This window comes from Cynocephalus volans, chromosome 2, assembly GCF_027409185.1.
Source record: "Cynocephalus volans isolate mCynVol1 chromosome 2, mCynVol1.pri, whole genome shotgun sequence".
Lineage (NCBI taxonomy): Eukaryota > Metazoa > Chordata > Mammalia > Dermoptera > Cynocephalidae > Cynocephalus > Cynocephalus volans.
The window spans coordinates 200237094-200264163 of record NC_084461.1 but is presented as its reverse complement, the minus strand read 5'-3'; the positions used below and the strand labels follow the sequence as shown (position 1 = coordinate 200264163).

Genomic DNA, 27070 nt, shown 5'->3' with positions numbered 1-27070 from the left:
GTCACTGTCTGGTGTGTGTGAGCCACCTCCTCACCCACGCTCCTCACCACCCTCAGTCCTTCTCTTGTGTAGTTGGGTTCCCTACTCCCTCCCGAGCTCCCATCTTAGGATGTCGATCTCCCTGGGAAGGCCCTTCCTGCTTCCAGGCTTTTCACCTGCTGTTCCCTTTGCCTGAAGCACCCCTCCCCCTCCGCCAACTCTCAGGTCACAGTGCCGACCTCCCTCATGGGGCAGTTAGCAGAATGAAAGGAAAGCCCTTGATACTGTGACTGGCACCTAATTACTCAAATAATGGTTCATGGTTTTGATGAATAATTAATAACTGATAATTAATGGCAGTCAATCATTAATCACTGACAATTAATAGTAATCATTATTACTAGTACTAATCTCTGCATCTCCAGAGCCTAACCCACCACTGGATTCAATGAAAGTCTCAAATGAAGTTCAAAGAGGGATGAACAGAAGAATGGATGGCAGGTGACCTTGCATGTCCTCACTTGTAAGAAGGATTGGCCCCCAGGTGCTAAAGCAAAGGCCACACATTTGCCCGGAGCAGCTGTCTCCTATCCCGTTTCTTGCCCATTACCTTTGGTCCCCATCACAGCTGCACGAGGGTTGGGAGAGGAGCTGGAGAACTCAATGATCACCAGAAGGTGTGTTTGGCAACATCATTGCTTTGGAATTGCTCCCCTAATACACGGCAAGATGGCATTCACCCTCCTTTATTATTTTTTTCTTTTTCCTTTTTAATAAACACCTTGGAGCTGCCAGGAGCAGTGGGCTGCCATAGAGCTGACAAAAGTCATTTCCATCCTGTCCCAGCCCTGAAAGGAGGTGGGCGTGATGAATGAGTCTTGGGTGCTCTGTCTCATCCACCGCCTGCCACGTGGGGATGGTGGCGTTGAGGGCTCCTATCGCCGAATCTCCTGGGACTGTGCTATTCTGCTTACCCCAGCTCCAACCACCACTCCTGACTGCAGATGCCAGGACAGGCCATGAAGACAGAGAGGGAAGAGAAGTCACAGAAAGAGGAGGAGGGGAGGGAGTAGTAGCCAAGGACACAGGAAAAAAGGGCAGAAGAAGTGGAAGTAGGAGAATCATAGGTCACAAGCCTGAACTGGCAGGATCTGCTGACTCTCATTTCTGTGTTGCCTGTGTTAGCACCAAGCCCAGCACGTAGTAGATGCTCAGTAAACATTGAATTCAATCAAGGTAGATGAGGAAGAGGAATTAGGCAAGATGAGAAAAGTGGACAAAGGGCACAGAGATGTTGGAGGAAGAAGGGGAGGGCTAGAGAGTGGAGGAAGTAGACGCAGAACAAACAAGAAAGGAGTTGAAGTGGGAATGGGTGGGGGAGACGGAGAGGAAGAGGAAAGAGATCAGTGTGGTGCTGGATGTGGGGAAGGAAGAAGGAGACCAAAGGGCGAAGCAAGAGGGAGATAAGGGAGGGTCCAGAGGCTGCACAGGTTTTGACAAAAAGGTGGGACGGACAGGCCTGGGGACATGGCAAAGCAGCCAGCAGCCCAGAAGTGGGGGTCTGGAGGCCCAGCCTGTGAGTGCTGGTGCCAGGTACAGAGGGCACAGGCTCGCCGGACCCAAGCCATGAAAGCCCCCAGCTCTACCAGCACAAGGGCATCTGCCTGCCCTCCCCATAGCCCACCAGGAGCCTCAGCCTGGCTGTCATGGGGGAAAAGGGGTTATCTTGGGATTGGGGTGGGCTGAGCCCCACCTTTCTGGAGTGGTCTGATGCCTTTGGAGCACCAACCAGAGAGCTTGAAACAGGAACACAAGCCATACAGTGTAGACTCCTAGGGGCCTGGAGAGGAGAGGGGGTGGGTAGCGTGAGGAGGGAGGAGAGATGGGGAAAGGAGCAGAAAAAGGAAAGCAGCAGCCGCTGCTGTTGAGTGCTCCCTCCCGGCTCTACCATGCAGAAATCCAACTACACCTCTGTGCCATCTTTTTCTGCTTCCTGTCTGCATCATCTCTCGAGGTAAGAAGTTCCTTACATCCACTCCTTTCTGTGTAGAGTCTGCACAATTTAATCTGAATTCAGATGCCCTTCTGCAGGCTTTGGGGTGAGGATCTGCCCATGTTCTGCTGTCTGAGGCTGAATGACCCTCTCCATTCCTGTCTCAGCTTTGGACACTTCAAACAGTTCCTGTCTGTCTTCATCCAGGGCCTGAGGAAGACTCATTTTTTTTTTCCAGCTGTCCACACAGGACAACTTGGCTGAGATGGAACTTGCCTTCATCAGCACCGCATGATGGATGGATGGCAGGTAATCAAGAAGTTGCCATGCCTGCCTCCCACAGCCTTGGCCAGGGGGAGGGATAATAGATAGAAAGTCCATTGAGTCGCTGGGAGACAGGTGTGGACAAATGTTAGGTGGGGGCAGTGTTACTCTCTAGGGAGAGGCTCCAGAAACATCTAGGGAGCTTCTGCTGCCTGCCCCATAGTCTATCCAAAAAGGAATAAACTTCTAGTATACATGCCTCGATAAGAAGCCAGTGGACATTCCCTGAGCATCCAGCCACAAAGAGGTCACTATTCAGTGGAGGAAATAGTTAATGGTCACCACAACAACCATCCCTGGCTGAGCACCTACTAGGTTCCAGGAGCTGTGCTGGGTACCAGGGATATGAGAGAGAATAAGCTCATGGTTCTCCTGCCCACATGGCAACCCACTGGGTAGAGATTACAACCTCCAGGCACAGTGAGGCAGGGTGACCTCTGTAAGCACACATGGCCAGGAAGTGGCAGAGGTGGGGCTCCAACCCCAAGTTAGTTGACTCCATCGCCAAGAGCATCCTTCTTCGTAATGATACAGGATTAATAGTATTTTCTATATCACCTTGTCTAGATGACATCTTTGTGGCTTGGGATGTAGTTTGGTTTTGCTACTCACAATCTATGTGGCCTTGGGATCATTGCCTAACTTCTCCAGGCCTCAGTTCCCTCAGCTATAAAATGAGGGAAATGAGGTCAACCTTGCAAAGTTGTGGAGATAAGAGCTCCATGAGAACAGGGACTTTTATCCATTGTTGTCACTGTTACCAGTGCCTAGAACAGTGCCCTAACACATAGTAGGTGCTCAAAAATATGTATTGAATGAATAAGAGAAGCACCAGGGCCCCTGCTCATAGTAGGTGCTTCATAAACACATGTCAGCTGAATGTACTCAGTCCTCTGGCACATAGTAAGTGCTCAGTATGTGTTCAATGAATGAGCACACTACAGTACCTGCCACATAGTAGGTGTACAATAGATGTTAAGTGAATTGATGAACAAGAGTCTTTATACAAAAATGCTCTAAATATTGGTTGCTTAAAGTTATAAAGGATTATCAGGTAAACTAAGATATGAAAATTCAGGAATATTGGAATTTCCACTTTTTCTAACCTGCAAGGCAAAGAAAATGAGCTTTGAAGCAGTTAGGCCTGGGTTCAAATACCGGCTCCGTCTCTCTCGAGCCAGGTATCTTTTGGAGCCTGAACTTGTTCAGTTGTAAAAGTGGGAGCAATAATGTCCTGGGTCAGAGGGTTTTGTTAGGAATTAGAGATGACGTGTGTGATATACATACTCACAAGTGCTGGCTGATTTTACTTGCATCTACCCCCAGTATTGTCAGGCAAGGCACAGGATACTACAGTTAAAATTCCATCTGTTACTTATCCATTTCAAAGCATTACTAATCATTAATATAATGTATATTTAAAAATTTTAACATTTGTTTGGTTGTTTTGCTTTAATGATCCCTTCCATCAGGGCTAAAGAAGAGTCCAGATTGAGGGCAGATGTTCGAGAATAAACAATTCCTGTGTCTGTGCCTGTTCTGAACTGCATAGAAAAATCAAGCAGAGATTGAAGTGTTTGGTTCAGCCTCAGAACAAGCCAGCTCCCAAAAACTGTCTCCTGCTTAGACCCCACCCCATCCCCTGCCAGGTTACCTTGTGAACGTGGCTCCATCATTTTATCTCCAGTGCTGGCCACAGTTACAGATGTTCCATGATGAAGAATGAAAGTACCTACATATGCACGTATTTTGTACACATCATCTCATCAAGATCAGAATCATCCCCCCATGTTTCAGATGAAGAAACTAAGGCTAACTGGTGTTTTGCTCAAGGTCACACTGCTAAGTGGCAGGGCCTGGATTTGAACCTGGATTGGCCAGATCTGAAGTTCAGTCTTTTTCCTCCACTACAACACACACCTACTGGGCAGAACCTGAATAGAAACCTTAAACAGTTGAACTTACATTTACACCCATATATTTTTCAAAATCTATTGAGACCTAATGAGCAAAAAAAGTTAGGTTCAAGTCAAGGAGATGCTGGATTCACTGACATTAGACATAATCACACAGCAAAAAAACCAAAAAAACAAAAACATAATTCCCAGGTCTGAGTCTGGTTAGAGAGCCTGGGCCAATTGTAGCTACAGGAAACTTGATGTAGATTTAATGACACCATGAATCATCCCCAAAGGCATGCTGTCACCCCTATTCTTCATCCACACCCTGAAATTAAAGAGGAAATTAAAAATGTATTGATGTTCTTTAATACTGATGAGTCCTGGAATGGGAAACCAGATGTCCTTTTAAGATGACCTGAAGATTTTGTAATTGAGTCCGAAAGAACAATTGACGGTCTGTAATAAAAGTTGCGGTGGTGTCTAGGACTGTGTAGAGAACATGTGTGCAGTGCACAGGTGAACTGCACATAACAAAGCTACCACGTGCTGTGCCTTTCGGCTTTGCAGATGTCACTCAGTTTTATCTTTCCAACAGTCCCCTAAAGCTGATACCATTGTAATCTTCCCATGTCACAAGTGAGGCTCAGAAAGGGTAAGTAAATTGTCATGTAATAAATGGGAGAACATGGATTTAAACCAGAGTCCAGCTCTAGATCCACGCATCCTAACCACTCTTTTCTAAAGCTCTTTACAGTCCCATTTTACAGATGAGGAAGCTGAGGCTCGCAGACACAAACAGGCTTGCTGAGGAAGTAGAAGAGATGAGACTCTCACCCTGGATCCATCTGACTATCTGCAATGCTAGGCTGAACTCATAGCAGTAGAAGATGGGCTGTCTTCCCCTCCTGCAAGTGTGGAGCCTGGATGAGCCCACTAAGAAGGGTCACTCGTGCAAGAATTTCCAGAGAAACTATGAACCATGAACTGTAAATGCAGCAGGAGGTTGGCTAGGGAGAAAGCAGTGGGTTCTGGAGCCTGGGCTTGTAGCTCTTCTGGAGGAGGCGGGTTTGAGTCAGGCTTTGGAAGAGGTGTAGAATTTGGATGGCGGTAAGGGGTTGAGAAACACATTCCAAGCAGCAGAAGAAGATCCCTCCTCCCAGTTATTAGCTTGTTCAATCTGCAAAACCCTTAAATAGCAAGAGTTGATGCCTAAATTTCATAGGCAAGGAAACAGGTTTAGAAAGGCCACCCCACTGAGAGGGAAGACTCAGAGCAGGAAGGATGCCATGAGTGGGATAATGAAGAAAGCAGCCTCCACAGCAAGCAGAGGAGGTGGTTCCTAAGCCTGGTCTCTCCTGGCCTGAAGGTGTGGAGAACAGAATCAGGAAACAGATGCTGTAAATATCCGATAGGCCTTGTAATATAATGATTTTTATGAGACAAGATAACTCTCTAGCCTTGCTTGCTATTCTCACTGAGGCTTCAGTAAGTTCTGAGTCCTTGACATTTTTTTTAAAACCACTCCAGTGAGCTGCTCTCAGTGGACATCTGCCCACATACCTTCTGTGGGTCAGCAGAACTTGCTTTGATCTCACTGTACACTCTTACTGGCTACCAGGTATTAAAACCAGTGGTTTTTGCACAGAGTTGCCCATTAAAATCACTCTGGGAAACTCTGCAGAAAAAAAAAAAATCAATTTCAATGGGGCGGGGGAGGTGGGGAGTAAGAGGACGCTTCTAATTTAAATGAGACCAAAGACCAATGCAAGGTGTTGATAATGGAGAAAACAATGTGCAAGGGGGGAAAGGGAATATGGGAGCGCTCTACTTTCTCCTCAATCTTTCCATAAACTTAAAACTTCTCTAAAATAAGATCTATTAATTTTTTCTTTAAAAAGAGACTAAAGAAACATAACCAAATGCCATCAGTATCCTTAATCGGATTCTTAAAAAAAAAAAATACAGTGATACAGGACAATTTTAGGACAACTGGGTAATATGAATGTTGGGATCTTAGATGATATTTTGAATTTGTTAATTTTCTTAGGTGTGGTAGTGGTACAATTGTGGGGAAATGTCCTTGTTCTTAGGAGAAGGATGTGAAACTATTTAAGGAAAACTGTCACGATGTGTTTATATTATTTTCACATGAAAGAAAGGAAAAGAAAGAGAAAGAAAATATGTTTAGTTATAGATAGAATGGAGAAGGAGGTAAAGATAGATATAAAGTCAATATGGAAAAATGCTAGCAATTGTCAAATTGAGGTAGAGGCTAATAGAGTTGAAGGTACTCAGATACCTTTGTTGTTAAAAGAAAGAAGGAGAAACGAAGGAAGGAGGAGAGAGTTAAAGGCAAAAGATCTGACACTTTACAGGTGATTCTGAGAAACCACTGGCCTATATTTTTTTAAAAATCAGGCAGGCATTTTTACTCACCCTTCAATGGTTAGCCCTGCTGCAGCCTGGCCCAGAAAGCCTTCAGCTACCTCCCAGGCTGGGTGGGGGCTCTTCTGGCTCCCATGGCCCCAACGCTTCCCTGTCACTCTGTACAACGATTGCTTGTCAACTTATTCGTATATCTTAACCAGACTGTTAGTTTCTGAACAAAATCATCTCTATGAATCCCCAGCATTAAGAACAGAGCATCAAAGAAAGTCCATGGAGTGGAAGGAATGAAGGAATGCGGGAGCGAAAAGATGAGAAATCGTGGAAATGTGAAAAGAATGAACAGAGGACTCCATCTGCCTCTCTGCGCTGATTAATTCAGACCCGAGTTCCTCTACTCTCCAGTCAGTCAAAGCAACTTCTTTTGTCTTAAAAACAATAGATTCAAAACAAACTTCTAGTACACAATCTGCAGTAAGTTTTTTGTATTCCTAAAGCCAAGCCAGGAGCTTGATTTACTTTCTACAGGACGTTATCAATTTCTAGGACATCAGAATTCACAGGGAGTTGGGACCTCACCTGGTTTGAGGTTCCTCATTCTGGAAAAATGGAGAAGGGCAGAGTCACACTCTAATGAAATGACACCTGTGTCCCAGGTCACACTCTAATGAGACAGTGAAAGTACTGGCTCTAAAATTCGAGTCTTTTATCTTCTGATACAATTTCCACAATGTTTGAAAGAAAATAGTTTTAGATATGTAGAGTAATTAAAATATTTAATTGGATTACAGATTCAAACTGGATTCAACATATTTTAAGTAAATCTAATGTACCCCTTCACTTTCCATTCAGAGACATTGCTGCATCTGAGAATAGTGAAATGACAATACCCACATAAACTCTCAGATTTATTCATAAAAGCACCCAGTTCTCCATGAAAGTTCAGTTTTAAGTGAATGGAAATTATCCATCCATCCATCTTTCCTTACATCCGTCCAGAATCATTTATTGGCCATGATGCCAGATGCTGTTGATACAGAAATGAATAACCCTTACCTTCAAGGAACTTACAATCTGGAGGGGGAGACAGATCCGTCAAGTTATGATAGGATGGAAATATGAGCAGATCATTATGCCTTCTTAGGCATAGAAACTAAGAAAAATATTTAGCAAAGGGAGCAAAAATTTAGCTCAGCATTCAGCTTCCAGATATGATATACTAGCCTGCACGAGAGCAAATACCCACTTAACAAAGCCAGACAAGCTGAATTCAAATTTAAAGACACTGAAGAGCCACTAAAGCAGCCAGGACTCAAAGAGCCAAATTATAGAAAGAGAGAAATATATTGTAGGTCAGCACAGCATTATGTGGCACTTTCTGTGAGAATCATTGTTGATCTTGAAGAACTAATATGGAGAACCTATACTCCCAAATATCAAGACTTGCTCTATAAAGCTACATTAATCAAGGCAATGCTATATCAACTCAAGAATGGACAAATAGAAAAGTGGAATATAATAGAGTCTGGAAACAGCTCTATGCATGCAAGATCACTTGATTTATGAGAAAATGATACTGTTGTGCAATGTTGAAAATATTATTTCTCTAAAATATATGTGCTAGGCCAATTGGGTATCTATATGCAAAACAATGAATCTTAATCCTTACCTCACATCATAAATAAATATCAGTTCTCAATGCCTTGCATATCTATATGTAAAAGGTAAATCAACATAACATATACATAAAACATAAGGGAATATTTTCATGATTTGAAAGTAGGCAAATAATTCTTTAACATTATAAAAAGCACCAACCATAAAGGAAAAATTATAAATTAGGTTACATTAAATTTAAGAGCTCTATTAATCAAAACAAACCATTAAGAGAGTGAAAAAGGCAAACCACTGAATAGGAATAGATCCACACACTCAATAAGGACTTGTATCTAAAATATATGAAGAACTCCTACAAATCAATACAAAAGAGACAGATAACTAAAGAGAACAAAATAATGGGCAAAAGACTTCATCAGACACGTCACCAAAAGAGGATATCCAAGTAAAGATATAAACACATGAAAAAGTTTCTTTATCAGGGAAATGAAATTAAAACCAAAACTCAATACCACTAATATCCATTAGAATAGTTAAAACTTTTTAGAAATAACAAAACTAGGTATTGGCAAGGATGTGAAGCAACTGGAATGTTCATTCACTGCTAGTGGGAATGTAAATTAGAACTACTTTATTGATAGTATTTACCAAAGCAGAAATGACACCTGTGACCCAGCAATTCTGCTGGGTATACACCCAACAGAAATCTATATATTCATGCAAGAAAAGATTTGTACAAGATTGTTCATAGTAGTACTATTCATAATAGTGCCAAAATGGAAACAACCTAAATGTCTGTCAATATTAGAAAGAATAATTTTTTTATATTCACTCAGTGGAATATTATAAAGTAGAGTTTCTCAATGTTTCTCAAGCAACCGAATAGCAAAAAAACAAATAATCTGATTTAAAAATGGACAAAAGATCTCAATCAACATTTCTCAAAAGATGACATACAAAAGGCCAACAGGTGTATGAAAAAATGCTCAACATCACTAATCATCAGGGAAATGTAAATAGAAACAACAATGAGGTATCATCTCACCCCAGTTAGACTGGTTATTACGAAAAAAGACAAAAAATAACAAATGCTGGTGAGGATGTGGAGAAAGAGGAACTCTTATACACTGTTGGTGGGAATGTAAATTAGTATAGCCATTATGGAAAACAGTATGGAGATTCCTGAAAATATTAAAAATAGAACTACCTTATGATCCAGAAATCCTTCCACTGCAAATATATCCAAAGGAAACAAAATTAGTATGTTGAAGAAATATCTGCACATCCGTGTTTATTGCAGCACTATTCACAATAGCCAAGATGTGGAATCAACAGATGAACGGATAAAGCAAATGTGGTATATTTACACAATGGAATACTATTCCATCATTTAAAAAGAAAAAGAAATCCTATCATTTGCAGCAACATGGATGGAACCGGAGGTCATTATGCTAAGTGAAGTGAGCCAGGCACAGAAAGACAAATACTACACAACCTTGCTCATCTGTGGAATCTAAAAACATTGATTTTATAGAAAAGTAAAGAGTAGACTTGTGGTTGCCAGAGGCTGGGAGGAGTAGGGGGTGGGCAAGGATGGGAAGAGGTGGTCAGTGGGTACAGGGTTACAGGTATATGGAAGGAATTAGCTCCAGTGTTCCAATACACATTGAGGTGACTATGGTTAACAATAATAAAATGTGTATTTCAAATCACCGAGAGGAGAGGATTTTGAAAGTTTTCCCAATTGCATGTATTGAAATGTCACACTGTACCCCATAAATATGTACAATTATCATGTCAATAATTTTTTTTAAGTGGTAGCATAATTGACATTTTGGACTGGATAATTTCATGTGGCCTGTCCTGTGTGTTGTAGAATGTTTGGCAGCATCCCGGCCTCTACCCATCAGACACTACTAGCACTCCCTAGCTGTGCCAACCAAAAATGTCTCCAGACATTGTCAATTGTGGGAGTTCGGGGAGACACAAAACTTCCCCTAGTTGAGAACCACTGTTATGGACTATAAAGTAATGAAAACAAATGAAAATAACTGCTACATGAACAATGTAGACAAATCCCACAAACATAATACTGAAAGAAAGAAGCCAGACACAAAAGAGTACATTCTGCACGTTTCCACTTACGTAGAGTTCAAACACAAGCATATCTAACTTGTGGTGTTAGAAATCAAGATGGTGGTTATCTTTGGGGAAGGAGGAGACAGTGATTTGAATGGGCACAGGGAGGTTTTTGGGGCAGTGGTCACGGTCTGGTCTTGATTTTGGTAGTAATTACATAGGCATGATCAATATCTAAAGATTTCACCAAGATGCACTTTCCTGTATGTATATCTCAATAATAAGTTTATTTAACAAAATCTTGGCTCAGACAAATAACCACAGATCCCAAGAGAATGTTCTCAACCACCAATGATGAATCCAATGGTTTTATACAAACTCGCAGCCAACTTAGGTGAGCCTTAAATTTTCTGAAAGGCCCACAGATCTGCCATTCAAGACCTGGAGTTCTAGACTGGAAACAGCCCTCTTTTCCATGGATAGTGATGTGGGTTCTAAGGATAATTCTGTGTCTACATCTGGACATCATCCAGTTTCACTAGCTCAGGCCTTGGATCCACAGGCAATGTGTTTGCATTGAACTTCTTGCAATTTCATTTTCAACATCTTTTCTATTAATCTTCATAATACTGATAAAACTGAAAAGAATCGTTATGTCCCAGGAAGACATAAAACCATATTCATGAGAGGCTTGTTCATTAAATAGATTCAGGATGGATTAAAATCATCCTGAGCTCTAGTTCAAAGAATGCAGAGACCTACTATTGAAATAAGATTAGCAGCGGATGCTTAACCTACTTTGAGAACAAGCTGTTTTTAACGCTAAGTACCATCCATTCACATATATATAATTAATGAACTAATTACAAATGAGTCTTATCTAATCATTTGAGCAGCCCTCACGTGACCCATCCTTGGCTTCGTGTCTGTAGCAGAGTAATTGCATTTCCTTGATTGTAATGCAAGTTCATTTTAAAAGCAATACCCTATAATTTAGAACTTTTTACTAATTCAAGCCAGCCTTATCCCAAATCAAAACAAACAGAGGTGGTGGCTGTGTCTAAATCTTTTTATTTTAAACTAAGAACCACAAACCACAAGTATGAGGCTGTACATGTTTACAGAAAGCAAATTTTCCCCAGGAAAAGGAAAAGTTATACTGCCATCCTCTAGCCAAATGAAAAGCAGTTGTGTTAAATCGGCACCAAAGCAAGTGATACATACAACAGTAATTAGCGAAGATTACACAGTAATTAAAATCACCATGATTATGTGAGTGAGAATAATTTATACAATAATCTCCACGCTGACATGGTACAAGTCCAATAGCAGCAGTAGAGAGTGGGTTTGGTAATAAACTCACATCACAGTATCACTAATTATGTGGTGATAGATCAGCTACTGGAATTTAGGGATGAATAAAGTCTCTGACTAGGATACAAAATTTTATTTGAATTTTCCAAAGTGACCAAATGGGAACCCCAAACACCCTAATAGGTTCTCTCTCTTTCTCCTTCTCTCTCTCTTCCCATTCTTTGTCTTCATAATCTTGTCCACTCCCGTAGTTCAACCTTCCCCTGCGGAATATACTATAAAGCATATGTACTTCACAGGGCCTGGTTTTCCAAAGCCTTGCAGTTTCAAATATTGACCTTGCAGAGGACTGGAAATTTCCCTCAGGGTATAAGTCTCTGTTGCAAGATAAGATCAAACTGTTATTGATAGGACCACTTAATTGCCTTACTGGAATGTCATCTGACTTGTTTCACTGAAAGTTACCGGCTTATACTGTTAAACTATAACCCCACCTATGTTCTCTTCCTGTAACTTCCTGGTCTGGAAAATAAATGCAGGAAGAGAACCCCAATTCAGTGTTAATTTCCCAAGGAAGGAATGCCTCTCTCTTGAGAGTTCCAGGAGATTAACCACTTCGGGGCCTCTCACTGCTCAGTAGAGATGGGCTTTGATCAATCCTTTGCGTCTCTGTCACCCAGGGGAAGTGGGGTGACAAATCCGTGGGGGGCAAAGCAACATTCCCCTTGATGGAGAACATTTGCTATATTTGTTGTTTTTATCCACCTAGTATCATTCTCTTGCTTTGTATATTGCCTCCACCCTTGTCCTTTGGGGAATCCCTCCTTCCCAATGTTCACATGTTTTGCTGGGAATGACCCCATCACGCACAGCCAGGTGAGAACACTGACTTAGGCCGAAGGTAAGAGGCTCCTTCAGTCCCTTTATCCATTCTGGCTGGTTCCGTGATGGACATGTGACTCACTCAGGCTTGGGATTTTTGTGGAACTGTTGAGAAGAGAGAAACCCTCTTTACTTTTGGACTTAGAATGGTGCCAGCATGAACTTGGAGTGGCTGGCTGACATCTTGTTGCCTCAGAGAGGAGTCAACATAGGACGAAAGCAGAGCAGAGAGTGTGGTGGGGGACCAAATTCCCACCATCATTTTTGGATCCCTGGATCCGGCAATGTCTGAAGCTAAATCTACGCTTGAGAGTCCCAGCTGCAGAAGACAATACATTTTCCATCTTGCTCAAGCCAGGTTGAGTTGGGTTTTATGTCACCTATACCCGCAAGAATTCTAATATTATGCAGAAAAGTCCTAGTATCTCCCTGGGACTACAGGCCAGAATTTAAAACCTTCTGGACAATTCCACTTGGATGTATCCAAATACACTAAGTTCACCATATTTAAAACTGGGCTCACCAAAACCGTACTTTCATGTCCAAGAGTTTCTCTGTTGTGCTTGTGGTTTTCTGCTGTGAGTCTAGACCACTCCACAATCTTGGCATATGGAACACCCAGGTATAATTTTCCCTAGTCTTGCCTGTTAGCATCCATGCCTCCTGCAACAACATCACCTGACCTGACCTGGGATGAAGGGAGGAGGGTAGAAGGGAGTTTCCGGTTATTAAACAGCAACTTGGTGCCAGGTCTTCCACTGAGCACTCTATAGCTATTAATTCTTCAACTCTGCTAAGAGCATATTATTAAACCTCTTTCATGGAGGAAGGACTGAGATTCAGAGAATGTAACTCACAGTCAGGCAGCTAGTAGGTGTCAGAGTCTGTATTAGAAACCTGGTCTACCAGACTGCAAAGTCTGTTGTCTTTCCCTTACCTCACTTGAAGCATAACTTTAAGGCCCTCTTGTCAGCCTCAGTTTAACTCTCTGAGACCACCACCTGCCTCTGCCCTCAGTTTGTGCTCTGGGGGCCCCAGACCTTCATTTCTCCCCATTATATTCCATCAGTCCTGCTTCTGTGTTGCTAAGAACTTGATCTGTGATAGGAGACAGTTGATAGTCCAGCAAATTCACCCCTTGGTTCTTCTTTTTTTCTTTATAAATTTATTTATTAACTATTATTATTATTTTCTTATTATTTTCTTATTCAAAGATGCTGTTGCAGAGTGGCAGGAGGAGCATGTGGGAGGGGGGAGGGGAAACAGAGGTGGATGTTGGGGGCAGGGGCTGGCCTGGTTGTGGAGGGCAGGGGGACATGGCTGAAGCCCACATGTTCACCCCACTCTGGCTCAGGAGCCTGGAGAGTTTCCAGTGATGGCTCAGTTGTCGCTGGTCTGGTTGCGAACATAGGGGGATGTGGCTGAGGGCCTCAGTACCCCCCACCCCAGCTTGGGAGCCAGGGGGTCTTCCAGAGGTGGTGTGGTCATCACCATTACCCCTTGGTTCATAACATCATCATTTTAATTGCCTTGGTGAGAAGACATCTAACATCTATTCACTAGTCATTTGTGTGATCAATGAATATTTATTGGGTATCTACTATGTGCCAGGCACTGTACTAGGTGCTGAGGTTCAAGAAGGACAAAGACAAGGTCTGTGTCCTTAAGGGGTTCACAGCCTAACAAAGGAGACAGACACATGAAGAGATTATATCTACATCATATGGCATGTGCTATGGGAGAGGAACACTTGTGGTCTGTGGGACTACAACAGAGGGGCACCTACCCCACCAGGGAGTTAGGGAAGGTTCCTGGGGCAGACGATGCATGGGCTGAATCCTGAGAGATAAGCAAGCATAGACAAGTGAAGAAACATTGGGGGGAATGTCATGGGCAAAGGACCAGTGGTGGAAAACAGCATAGTGTCTGGGGAAGAGCTACAAACTATTTGCGGTACACATTACAAAGAAGAAAGGGAGGATAATGAGACCAGAGAGGTAAGTAAAGGCCCTATATTGGAAGGCACTCTCAGCCAGGCTAAGGCATTTAAATTCCATCCAGTAGGGCAGAGGTCAGCAAAGATTTTCTGTAAGGGCCAGATGGCAAATATTTTTGTCTTTGTGGACTATACTGTCTCTGTTGCAATGAATCAATTCTGCTATTTTAGTGCAGAGGCAGCCATTGATAATACGTAAATAAATTAAAAAAAAAAAAAACATGGGCATGGCTGTGTCCCAATAAAACTTTATTCACAAAACAAGTCAAGGTCCAGATCTGGCTAGTGGACAGTAGTTCGCTGACCCCTGCTATAGGTGATAGGAAGCCATTGAAACCAGATTTTTATTTTAATGGGATCATACTGTCTGAAGTGTAGAGAATGAATAAAGGAGAATGATATTGAAAGATCTTTGCTAGAATCTGGGAGAGAAATGTCAGTAGCTTGACTTAAAGGTGTTGGCAGTAGATATGGGGAGAAGTAGAAAGAGTCAACAGTATTTGTTTGTGTGGGGAGCAGAAGAAACAAAATTTAGGGATCAGTTGAATGTGAGGACGTGAGGGATGGTAGCCTAAGATGACCCAAGGGCGCCAGCTTGGGTGGCTTCGTGAATGAACCACCTCCATGATTCTGAAAACACAGGATGGGTAGGGAGGGATGAGTTTCCTCTTGGACAGGCTGAGACGAAATATCTGGGAGACATCAATTGGCGATCAGTGTAGGTGATGAGATAAGACATAAAAGTTTAAAACTTGGGAGGACAGAAGAGCTGGCAGTTTAGATTTGAGGGTCACCTGCTTCCAGCTGGGGAATCTAAATCACAAGAGGAGAATGACCTGCAATCAGGTGAAGAGAGAAACAGCCTGGTGAGGGCAGCATCCCGTGAATCCTGGCATTTGGGGGATGAGGGGTGGAGGAAGAGACCAGGAAACAGAAGTTTGAGGAGCACCAAGGAGCTGAAATGTTGCAAAGCAAACAGAGATCTTATTCCAAGAAGTGTTCAACAGTTGCCAGTACGGGAGAGAAGTCCAAAAAAAGATAAAAACTGGAAAATGTCTCCTGATTTTTCTCTTTGGAAGCCACTGATATGGTGAGAAAAGTTTCAATGGAGTGTTGGGGCAGGCTCTGGGCTGTAGCAAACTGAGGTATAAATGTGAAGCAGCAAGTGAAGATGGTATGTGTACACCCCACTTTTGAGAAGCTTGGCTCTGAAGGGGAGGAAAAACGATAACTAACAGGACTGCAGCCTGATGGGCGAGGATATAGTTAGGACGGGGAGGACCTCAAGGTGTTTGTACCTTTGCAGGAAGAGCAACTGGAAGGAGGGAAGTTGAGGATACAGGAGGGAGAGGGATGCTGGATGGATCTGGTGTGGTAGCAGGAAGGAGGGGGTGGATATGAATTAGCCTCGGACAGGACAGGACCGGACCTCATCTTCTGACACTAAAGTGATGATGGAGGAAGATAGGGTGGAATTCACAGACATCACAGCAAAAATTGAGGCCATTATAGTTTTTCTTTGAATAAAAACAGGTTGAGGGTGCCTTCTGAGAGGGACAGGGTGGGGCTGGAGAAAAGTCAAGGTGGTTTGGAATAATTGCTCAGTAAAATGAGAGCAGCCACTGACCAGCGACAAGACAAGTCATTAGCAATCTGTACAGTTGGCTCAAGCACTGCCCGTCAGCACATGGACCCTGCCGCACTGTGTGAGTGACCAAGGATGGGGTTCTGTTGGGCATGTGGCTGGAGGTCTAGAATGAAATGGGCTTGGACCCTCCTTGGAAAGCCTGATGTGCTGTGAGGACCAGGGGAAGTGGGGAGAGAGCAGGAGAGAGAGGCCAGGCACACAGTGGGGGCCGAGGGGAGCATGACAGGCCCTGGACAGCCCTGGCACCTCCTGCGGCCAGATGTTAAGAGAGACTCCTGAGCAAAGCATGGCTGCCACCACCAAGCCCATAAACTCCCTCTCTGGGAAACATGAAGGTAATTTAGTGTCTCCGTCTCCAGAAGCGCTTACATTTGTCAGCGGCAGCTGCATGAACCTGGGCTGTAAATCATAAAGCTTTAGGTGTATTTCTCTTGAGTTGACATCCCCTTATAAATAATACAGGGAATGCTTTTTTTTGTTGGCAGAAGACTGCTTTCTTCCTCTCTTCTGTTTTTAGAGTGACCTTCTTTCTCAGTCAAATTGGAAATGTCCAAGAGGCGCATTTATTATGCCGTACCATGTGCCAGGTAACACGGAGACAGATATACAGAAGTCCTAGTCTCTACTACTATACAGTCTTCTAGTAGAAAGGAAACTGGGATGACTTGGTAATATCTACTCAAATTTAAAATGCAATTCTCTTTGACCCAGAGAATTATTTGCCTATGTACATAAGGATGTGTATTTTTTTGAAGCCTGACAGGTTAATAGCAAATATCTGGAAAGCACCTAAATGTGAAATAAGAAGACTATAGTTAAATAAAACATAGCATAACTTTAAGATCTTTTGCAGGAGTTTCAAAGAGTGAGATAGACATGTGTACCAGTAAGGAAAGATCTCCAAGGTATATTGTTGAGAAAAAGAAGTACATTGTAAAACTTATGAATAGCATAGTATACATAATATAGTGTCACATCCTTTATGTTTTTAAAAAGCCCACAAATATGCTACATTTTGCTACAACTACATATAGATACTGCGTGATTTATGATGGCATTATGTCCTAATAAACCCATCATATGTTGAAAATATCATTAAGATGAAAATGCATTTAATACGCCTTACCTACTGAACATCATAGCTTAGCTTAACCTACTTTAAACACGCTCAGAACTTTTACATTAGCCTACAGTTGGGGAAAATCATCTAACACAAAACCTATTTTATAATGAACTGTTGAATAACTCATGTAATTTATTAAATCCTGTACTGAAAGTGAAAAAAAGAATGGTTGTATGGGGCTCAAAGTACAGATTCTACTGAATGTCTATCGCTTTGTACCATTGTGAAGTGGAAAAATTCGGTCAAACCATTGTAAGTCAGCAACTGTCTGTATAATATATGTTTAATATATATACAGAGAAAGAGATGTGGAAAGATATACACCAAACTGAAGACGGTGGATTCCTTTGGGAACAGAACTAAGTTTGGAGTGGTGGCCAATGGGATTTTAACCTTCTGTAATATTTTAAGTTTCTGAAGAAGGGAAGTATTTATAGACTATTTGTGCAATTAAAAAGAGCTAGAAGTCAAGGTACCTGAACTCTGGGTCAGTCCTTACTATAAATTTGGGTAAGATCTTTCCATCTACAGACCCCAGTTCTTCTCATTTATATAATAAGCAAGTTGAACTAGATAATCCCAGTTGCCCTTTCCAGCTCAAAATATCTAGAATCCTCAAATTGTAAACATAGCCAAAAGAGGGAGCTCAAAATGTTCAGGGCTTAATGCCACGGGATCTGTCACTCAGTAAGCACATAATAAATATCTTTTGGCTAAATGTTAAAAGTTGAATAATAATCCTTAGGCAGGTTTAGTATTAATAACGGGTCAGATTTTTGCCAGTAAACTTTGCCAGGTGAGTGATCCACACCCTGGGTAAATGTCAGAGAACCACGGCAGTGTGACCAATACAAATATAGGCTTTGGAGGGATTCAAGCTTAGGTTCAAATCCCGGCTCTTCCACTTACCTGCTGTGTGACCTTGAGTGAATTATCAACCTTCTCTGAGCCGCAGTCAATGCTGAGCTCTAACAAATATGGTTAATAGTTTTGCTCCAGCTTTGGTGCAGTAGTCAGTTATTCACGCAACAAACATTTATTGAGGTCCAACAATGAACCAGCCCTGGGGACACCAACATTAAGAAGAGAGACAAGGAGTCCCTTCTTAAAAATGTGTGAGTGTTCTCCTGGTCTCCTGCCTCTTCTCTGTTCTTGGTGCAAGCACTCCACTCTGAACTGCAGCTGGACAGGCCTGAGGACTTGGAAGGGAAGAGAGCAGGAAAAGGGGGAAGAGACTCTGGAGGGGGCTGTCTGGGGGTGCTGAGGACCCACCCACCTGAGGGGCTGCTGTAGAAGCTGGGGTAAGACCATCTATGCATTAATCAGTTGCTTCCCCCTCTCTGGGTCTCAGATTCCTCTTTTGTAACATCATGCTGTGATGATGTCTATCTCTGGGATTCCTCTGGGCACCAAATATCAGATATTAATGCTGATAAAGCAGTTAATTTTCTTGAGCTCCGTCTAGGTGCCAGGCTCTGAGTGAAGAACATCTTGTGTATCATCACATTGTCCCTGACAACAATCCTGACTTAATCATGAGGAAACAGAGAAGTTAAGCAACTTGCCCCAAACTGCACAGCTGCAGAGATGCAAATAAAGGATTGGAATCCAGATGTTCTGACTTCAGACCATGCACTGAAACCACTGCACACTACCATCTCCCATTCAAACAGGTACCAAACAACAGGATATAATTCATGGGTTAAGGATGGTTATCATGCACCCTACTATCTTTAGCATTATGAAACTTAGATATTATGTTAATAAGTATTCACATTCTGCTCTGACCGCCTCCAGTTCTGCTGCTGCTGCCTTATATACTGGTAGATGGGGGAAAACAAAGATATTTCATTATCAGGAGAGAAAAAGTCCCCATCATTTGGGGTTCAAAGGACATGATTCTTTCTACAGACAGACTTTTCTTTTTAATTAAGAGCAGCAATCAGATAATATTCCTTTAATTAACTCCCCAGACACACCCCATTCTTGGAGCCCCCTTTTGATATTTTCTACATCAAATCTTTCAGCCTAAGATTATCTGCAGACATGCACCAGACATTTGTCTTTTGACAAATATGCCCAAAAGGTTAGCCTGAACTCCCACCCTCTTCCTTTTGTAGACACAAGCCCCTGCTTCAGAGAAAACACGTTTCAGGGCAGGAATGGATTGTCTAGGTTTGCTCCATTAGTCTGTGATTTTTCTTTCTGTCTTATCACATTGTTTTTTTTTTTTTTTTTGTTATCACAGAAGCAGTGTGCATTTCATCTTAATTATGTGTCTGTTTAATACATGATTTCTGATTTATAGCCATTAACTCCTAATTACAAGAGGGCTGCCCTTGAAAAGAAAAACCAATAGAGCTCAGAGAAATGGAGATAAACAGCAAGGGATAAGATGGATTTAAGTCATGCAACTAAGGGCGAACTCCGAGGCCCATTTGTTGGGACAACCTACTGTTGGCAATCCTGTAGATTTGTGAGGGTCCCATCTTAAGCCATGATTGAATTCCTCTCCCTCTGTTCTAGGAAAATTATAAAATTCTGGCATTGAAATAAAGCTAAAATCTTCTAGTAAAAAATCATTCAGCTCAACTTTGTTTATAATGACAAAGTAAATACATTTTTAAAAAATTTATTTATTTTATTTTATTTTATTTTATTAAGACTATTCATGAGATACAAAGCTAATTGTCACTCCTCGTGCCCATGATGTGAGGGCCAGATTCATACTGGGGCATGCCCATTACCAGAAATTACATTTGTACCCCGTGACCCCACCCAATTATCCCCCAACCTCCCACCCCTTCCCCCTTTCTCCCTCACTCTGCTTTGTAGCCCAAGGAATGTTCCCTCCCTCTGTAAGACCACCACATTACTGTGGTCTTTCTTTCCTTCCTTCCTTTCTCTCTTAGCTCCCACATATGAGTGAGCACTTGCAGTATTTATCCCTCTGTGCTTTGCTTATTTCACTCAACGTAAGTTTCTCCAGGTTCATCCATGTTGTTGCAAATGGGAGTATTTCATTCTTTTTTTGTGGCAGAGTAGTATTCCATAGGGAATATATACCATAGTTTCCTTATCTAATCATCCATTGATGGACATTTAGGTTGATTCCATATCACAGAAATGGAAAAAACAATCTTACTTTTCATATGGAAAAACAAAAGTCCCTGAATAGCCAAAGCAATCCTGAGCAAAAATAAATAAATAAATAAAATAAAGCCAGAGGCATAACACTACCTGACTTCAAATTATACTACAAATATTGTAACCAAAACAAGGTGGTACCGGTATAAAAATAGACATTCAGACCAGTGGAGTACAATTGAGAACCCAGAAATCACTCCTCAGGCTTATAGCCATCTGATATTGGACGAATGCAAAAGCAAATATGTTTATAAAGAAAAGTTGAAACTTGTAACTATGAATGATGGAAAACAAGTATGACTTGCCTTAAACAGAAGGCAACTTTAGTAACTTTTTTTGTTTTTTAAGGTTCACCCTGTGCTATTTAAATTCATCTGGAAAAACCATGCTTTGGGGAGAACTACATTAGATCTTGATCATTTAAACCACTGGGGTCAGAAAATACAATTATATGTCATGTTTTTCAGATGACACAGTGGAGACTCAGAGAGGGTAAGTGACCTGCCTAAAGTCACACAGCTAGGAAGTGGCAAGGTCATACCTCAAGACCATGCTTGTCCTTGCCTAGGCCACGGGAAATGGAAAACTTGAATAACAACCTTCAAAGTCTGAGATTCTTCAAGGTATTGGCTATCCAGAGCAGCAAGAAGATACTCTTACCTGGGGCTGAGGATGTGGCTGCTGGTGGCTGACTGTCGAGAGGGGGTTCTCATGGTGTCTGTGGCCAGGGACAGAGAACAGCTCAACCAGGACTGCAGACTGCCCTCTGGCTGGGAGCTGAGGATGGAGACGTTATCCCTAGAACCAGAAGGCAGGAGACTGTTATCAAAATAACACCCACATTAACAGCAATAGCTAGATACTCACCTCATAGCATAAGCAAGACATCGTGCTGAGTGCTGTGCATGCCTAACCTCATACACCATTCCTGAGAGGTCGGAGCCAGTGCCATAACCACTCTACACATGGGAATACTGGGATTTGGAGAGGAAAACTTGGGTCTTGGCCAAGGTCACCCAATTAGTCAGTGATGAAGTTGGGATTTAAACCCCATTCCTTTTGATTCCAATGCTCATACTATTAACCATTGCACTCTTCCTTGGGGAGATATACACCTCAATATAGATGTTGAGGCTTCTCCAATTTGTGAGTAAAACTTGGCATTGAATTTAATACTAAATGGTACATTCACGGAAGACAAGTATATCAAGCATGAAGGTCTTAACTCTTTCCTTATCTTAACGTATTTGAGAACAGGAACTTTACTTTATGCTCCCCATTCTAAAAGCAGCACAGGAAAGGCCCATGTGGGTACTCCATAATTATTTTCTAGTTGATATGTTCATTCAATATTACATATATATTTGTGTGTGTGTGTGTGTGTGTGTGTGTGTGTGTGTGTGTGTGTGTGTGTGTGTAGTTTGTAGAATATTGTATACCAGGCACCATGGGAAGGGAGCTATACACGTGAACTTAACACTGGCTCTGTTCTCAAGGCTCCATCCTAGCAGAATTGATAAACATATACATATATAAATAACCACAAAATAAAAGAGAAATTATTAATGCCATAAAGTGGGACAGAGGTAGGTTCTGATGATAATAAGGAGGGAGGCTTGCTTTGCATCTTGGAGGCATAAGGGAAGGTACTGAGCTGCGGCAGTTGAGCTGTATCTTCTCTGAAGGTTTGTGCTTGGCCACACAGGGAATGGAAAAAGGAATTCTAGGTGGAAGGAACAGTGTACACATGGGTATGGAGGTCATGAAAGGTCAGGGCATAAACAATATGGAAAATAGAAATCACAGGTGAAGAGGTAAGTAAGGGTCAAAATGTGCAGCATGCAAATGGCAGTCTAAAAAGTCTATTCTGGGACAATGGGGAGCCATAGAAGATGTTTGAGGAGAGTGGCATGATAAGGCATAGACGTCTTTCTGTCTGAAAGAAGCTGGACAGTTTAATAATATGTCCCCAGTGCTATATGTCATTACCATGGAGTCAGGGTTCTCATGGGCAATGCTGATCATTCTCCAGTTGGATATGGACATTCCCTCTGCAATCTGTTCACAGACAGCCAGAGGCTCACCCTTGTAAGCTGCTCAGTTTTACTCGAGGTCAACTTACATCTCTTTTTTTCCATGGCCACCACAATCCACTGCCGTCTGGACGCTAGAAGGAGACAGAAGAGTCTGTTATCTTTGTGCTGCCAAGGGCTGGTGAACATGGTTGTCAACACTAGATAGACTTGGGTTTGAGTCCCACTTCCAACCTTGCTGCTGTATGATCTTAAGGAAATCACTTGCCTTCTCTGAGACACCTGTCCTCCTTTGTAAGATGTGGCTAATAATGGGGCTCTGCCTCCAGAGTTGTGGAGCAGAGTAAGTGAGATAATCCTTGTAAAGATTTCAGCATGGTTCCTGGCAAACAGACGGAGCTAATTAATGGCAGCAAGCCCTACCACTATTCTTGTTTTAGTACGCCTAGTACTACTGCTATTATTAACAGCATCGTTACTGCCAACAAGCAAGGCATCGCTTTATGTTCTTTGTGAGTACCAGCAAATCAGACATGGGCTGGGTAGCTTCCCAGGGCATTGTGGGAAACTCCAAAACTAATTATAATAGCAGCCATTCTTTAGAGAGCATCCCTTCATTCAACAGACATGCTATACACACAATCTCATCTACCCCCCCACCACCCCACGTGTTTCCACTGTAGAGATGAGGAGCCTGACACCCTTGTGCAGGCTAAGGGTCATGCAACTTTGAATTTTAGGCCTGTAGGGCCTTTTAAGTTCGTGTTCCTATCCAGTGTGCATCTCCCAGTGTGTGGGTGCAGACAGCTAAATCACAAACTTCAGACACCAAAAGCATCATTTTAGTATTGGGTCCTCAGGCTGAGACTTTGCAGCTTTACTCTGCTGGAATTTGAGCAACCCCTTCCTTTGAAGACCTGGTTGCTTCCTCCTAGGGATGTACCTGCCACTTTTTGGTCCCTACCCCCAAGGACCTGTCACCCTTGGGGGCTTCTATTTATGTGTATTGTCCCCACCAGACTGCAACACCCCTCATGAGACAAAAACACATTTTATTCATCTTTCCACTCTAGAGTTCAGGCCAGACCAGAGGTTGTTAGACAATGCTTGATAAATCCAATAGAAGAGGATTCAGTCAGCTGCAGCCACTGGCAAAATCCAGCCTACTGCCTATTTTTATAAGTAAAGTTTTTTTGGTCTGTGATTGCTCTTTGCACTACAATAGCAGAGTAGAGTAGTTGTAATGGAGACCATGTGGCTAAATATTTACTATCTAGCCTTACAAAGAAAAAGACTCGGCAATAGAACAAAAGAATCTTTTGTGAATGGCCCCATGGGAGACAGAATAATGGTCTCCAAAGATGTCCACATCCTAGTCTCTAATTCCAAGAGCCTAGAAATATGTTTCTGACATGGTGAAAGTTTTACTGGAACACAGTCATGCTCATTCATTTACATTGTGAATACTTCTTCACATACTTTGTTTGACTAAACACCAATCTTTACCTCAACTCAGCACTCAGGAAAGTCTTTGTAGCCCAACAACTAATCAAAGTCCAGGCTGGTGCTAATTCCTGCCCACTGCTTACCCTAGCCAACTTCATGAGTATGACCCCATGGATGCACTCAGCATTCAGATTTGTCCCCTTCTGAAAGGGGGACACTGACCTATACCAACCATACCGATGTGCTCTCCTGCACCTGTGGCTTACCTGTGGGCATAGCCAATGGGGAACTCAGCTGACAGTTGGAGAGGAGGAGGGAAGAGGGGGAGGTTGGAGTATTTATCATCCTGGATTCTTGAATTTTGCTGTACTGCATCTCCTTGGCCTGACTCGATCCCTCAACTAAAGGCCAGAGCTCCTCCTGCCAGGCAGCCCTGTCTCACAGCCCACCTCCTGGATTCCAGAAATTGCACGCTCTCCTCCCGACATCAGGCTCAGCTGAAGTTACTGCTTCCAGTTGTTTCTAGCCCCTGGGTGCTGCACCATCCCTTGTGGCTTCCCTACACTGAGCCCACACCTTTGCAATCAGTCTCTTTATTACATTCCCTTCATTTGGGGCTTGCCTTCTGGTTTCCACTAAACTCTATTACAGTACTAATTTCAGTGCTCTTTTCACCTAACAGGAAGATCTGGGTTTGCTGAGCCAATATTTTACATGACCAACAAGCAGGCACCAGGCATGACCCATCACTGCCCTATTAACCACTGTTAACCCTTTATCACTGTGGAAAAAAATGGTGAAGAATCTAAAGAAGCAATCTTATAAGAACACAAAATTTTCAGCAATCATTATTAGCGTTTCCTGAGTTTGTGACTCTGGGAAGCAACTAGCCATGAGGACAAATAGACACAGGTATGGAAGCTTATTAGTTCTACATTTTTATAGTATCTGTATACTGACTGCTGCTGCCTGTGAACCTGTTTCATCGAATTTGAACAGAACCTCTGAGGCTGAAGTCAAGACCTGCTGGGTGGTCTGTCTATTTGTTCGACCATGATGAAATACTGTCCAGACCAAGGGTGGTTTCTAACCTAGACCACATACTAGATGCCATTTGGGAAGGTCTCAACAAAATAGAGTATGTTGAAAATATACAGGCTGGATTGAGAAAAGCTCCTGGGAACTGTATCCCACATTGGATGTAAGCACATGATGAAGGCACCTGACATCTTTGTCTTTAGGAGGTCTGGAGCAGAGGCTTGGGTGTAGGGGGTGAAGAAAGGCTTCCAGGAAGAAGCAGGGGGAGTTTTGTTCTGTCTCCTCCTGAGAAGCAGTAAACCAGATGGGTAAAATCACTACCACATTGACTTTATACATATTATAGGTTATTGGTCCTGGTGGGTACTTGAGTTTGTACACCATGGTACATGGAGTACTTGAGTTTGGGAGACCCCCACAGGGGCTACCAAGGGGTCAGGAAGGGGGACCCAGGAAGAAGGATCATCCCCAAACATCCCTCTCACACTCTAATCAGAGGGTAGCTGCACTCCATCCTAATGTACAATTTCTTACAAGAGTTTGCTTTGTTGTAGAAAAGGAAGTTCTACTAAAAGGAGGGAGTTTGAAACCCACTGACCCTTTCACCATATGAAGAAAGAGTCTCTGGGATACAAGCTCCATGTGGCAGTTCCATGCCTGCTGGTTCCCCACTGTACCTCCTGCCCTCACACAGAAGGCACTGGTTGATATTATCTGCTGAGTGAGCAAGCAGAGGCCCAGGAAGGGCCAGTGACCTGTCCATAGTCCTGATCTATTTGGTGGTACAGCTAGGACTGTAACCTTCATCTCCTGACATGCAGTCAGTGGTTCTTTCTCTCATCTTGGTGCCTATGGCTTTTAAAAAAAGAACTTGTGCCAGGAATTTGTAAACAGGGAATTGATGATGAGTAAGATAATTAATTAAATGTCTTCAGATGTATTTCTTTAGGGGGAGTCTTTGTTCAGACAACTCCATTCTAAATGCAAATATTGCCTGGGGAGTAACACACGAATTCATTGGCACCATATCCCGGTGATAGACACAAGTTCATCATAATGACAGGCCAGTTACTGGGCAGAGAACAGAGACCTTAACAAGGGAAAGGAGGAAGCAGAGGTGCATTTGACACGACAGCAGAACTTGATCAGTAGAAGTGTGGGTGATGGTACCAAGAAGTGCCCAGGTGGAAAAAAAGAAAAGAAAAAGAAGTGTGGGTGATGGGGTCAGTCTGAAAGTTAAATCATGGCTCCATCACCTACTGTGTGGGTGGAGATGAGTTCCTCGCCTTCTTTATGCCCCAGTTCTCTCATCTGTAAACTGGAAATAATAATGGTAGGAACCTCACAGACTTGTAGGGACAATGCATGCCAGGGTAGCATGGTACCTGGCACAAAGTAAGTCCTCAAGAAAGTGTGCCTATTATTACAACTATCATTATTTCCTGTAACACCACAGTAGATATAGAAGTCTGGAGCCCTGACTCCCTGTGCACCTATTAGCTGGGCATCTGGGCTAGAAACATGCTCAGAAGTCTGGGTAGTCTGTGCACCATCATTTAAACACATGCTATCTTGCACTAGGGTTCTGCATGGTAACTTGGACTGTGGCATCAATCTTCTTAGATTAATAGAGAAATGCTTTAAGCTGTTCTCCAAGGCCTGAAGCATGCTCATTACTCATGGGGGGCAAACTAGGAGGTAAGAGTGTTGTAGGAAAAGAGCTACTGGCAGTTCCAAAGGCTGTCCTACTGTGTAGCGGGAAACTCTATAGTCTGGCCAGAGCCTGGGACCACAGTGAGTAAATTAACTCATAGGTATGTCATAATTGGCAGCCACAATCTTTGGTTAGACCCAGATTTTCCTACTTGTCCTACTGCAGCTTAATTTTAGCCAGATTATAACAGGATGTATGTTGGAAAATGTCCAACTTACACTCAACTCAGCAATAGAGGATTCTTTTCCAGAACATTCTTCTGACATGGAGCCAGATGGAATTGATGCACTTTCAGCGGACCCAGGGGTCAGAGGTCATCCATTGACCTCTCCACACTCCACCCAAATGCACAGCCAAGACAACAGACAGAGCAGCTGTGGACTCTGGGCCAGGAATAGATGGGGCTCTCTGTCAGCCGATGCATCCCTCCCTCTATGAGTAATGAGAGTGC

The 27070-nt window shown here is 42.7% G+C and overlaps 1 protein-coding gene across 6 annotated transcripts in view; it reads right to left on the bottom strand.

Annotated features, from left to right (window-relative positions):
• Positions 1-27070, bottom strand: part of MYO18B (myosin XVIIIB) — a 280263-nt gene that overhangs the window by 5098 nt on the left and 248095 nt on the right. For all 6 annotated transcript variants that reach the window (XM_063086857.1, XM_063086860.1, XM_063086861.1 and 3 more), the window contains exons 41-42: positions 22511-22555; positions 21049-21186 (exon numbers count right to left, since the gene is read on the bottom strand). In XM_063086857.1, the coding sequence (XP_062942927.1) occupies positions 21049-21186; positions 22511-22555 (183 nt within the window). The remainder of the gene's footprint in view (positions 1-21048; positions 21187-22510; positions 22556-27070) is intronic.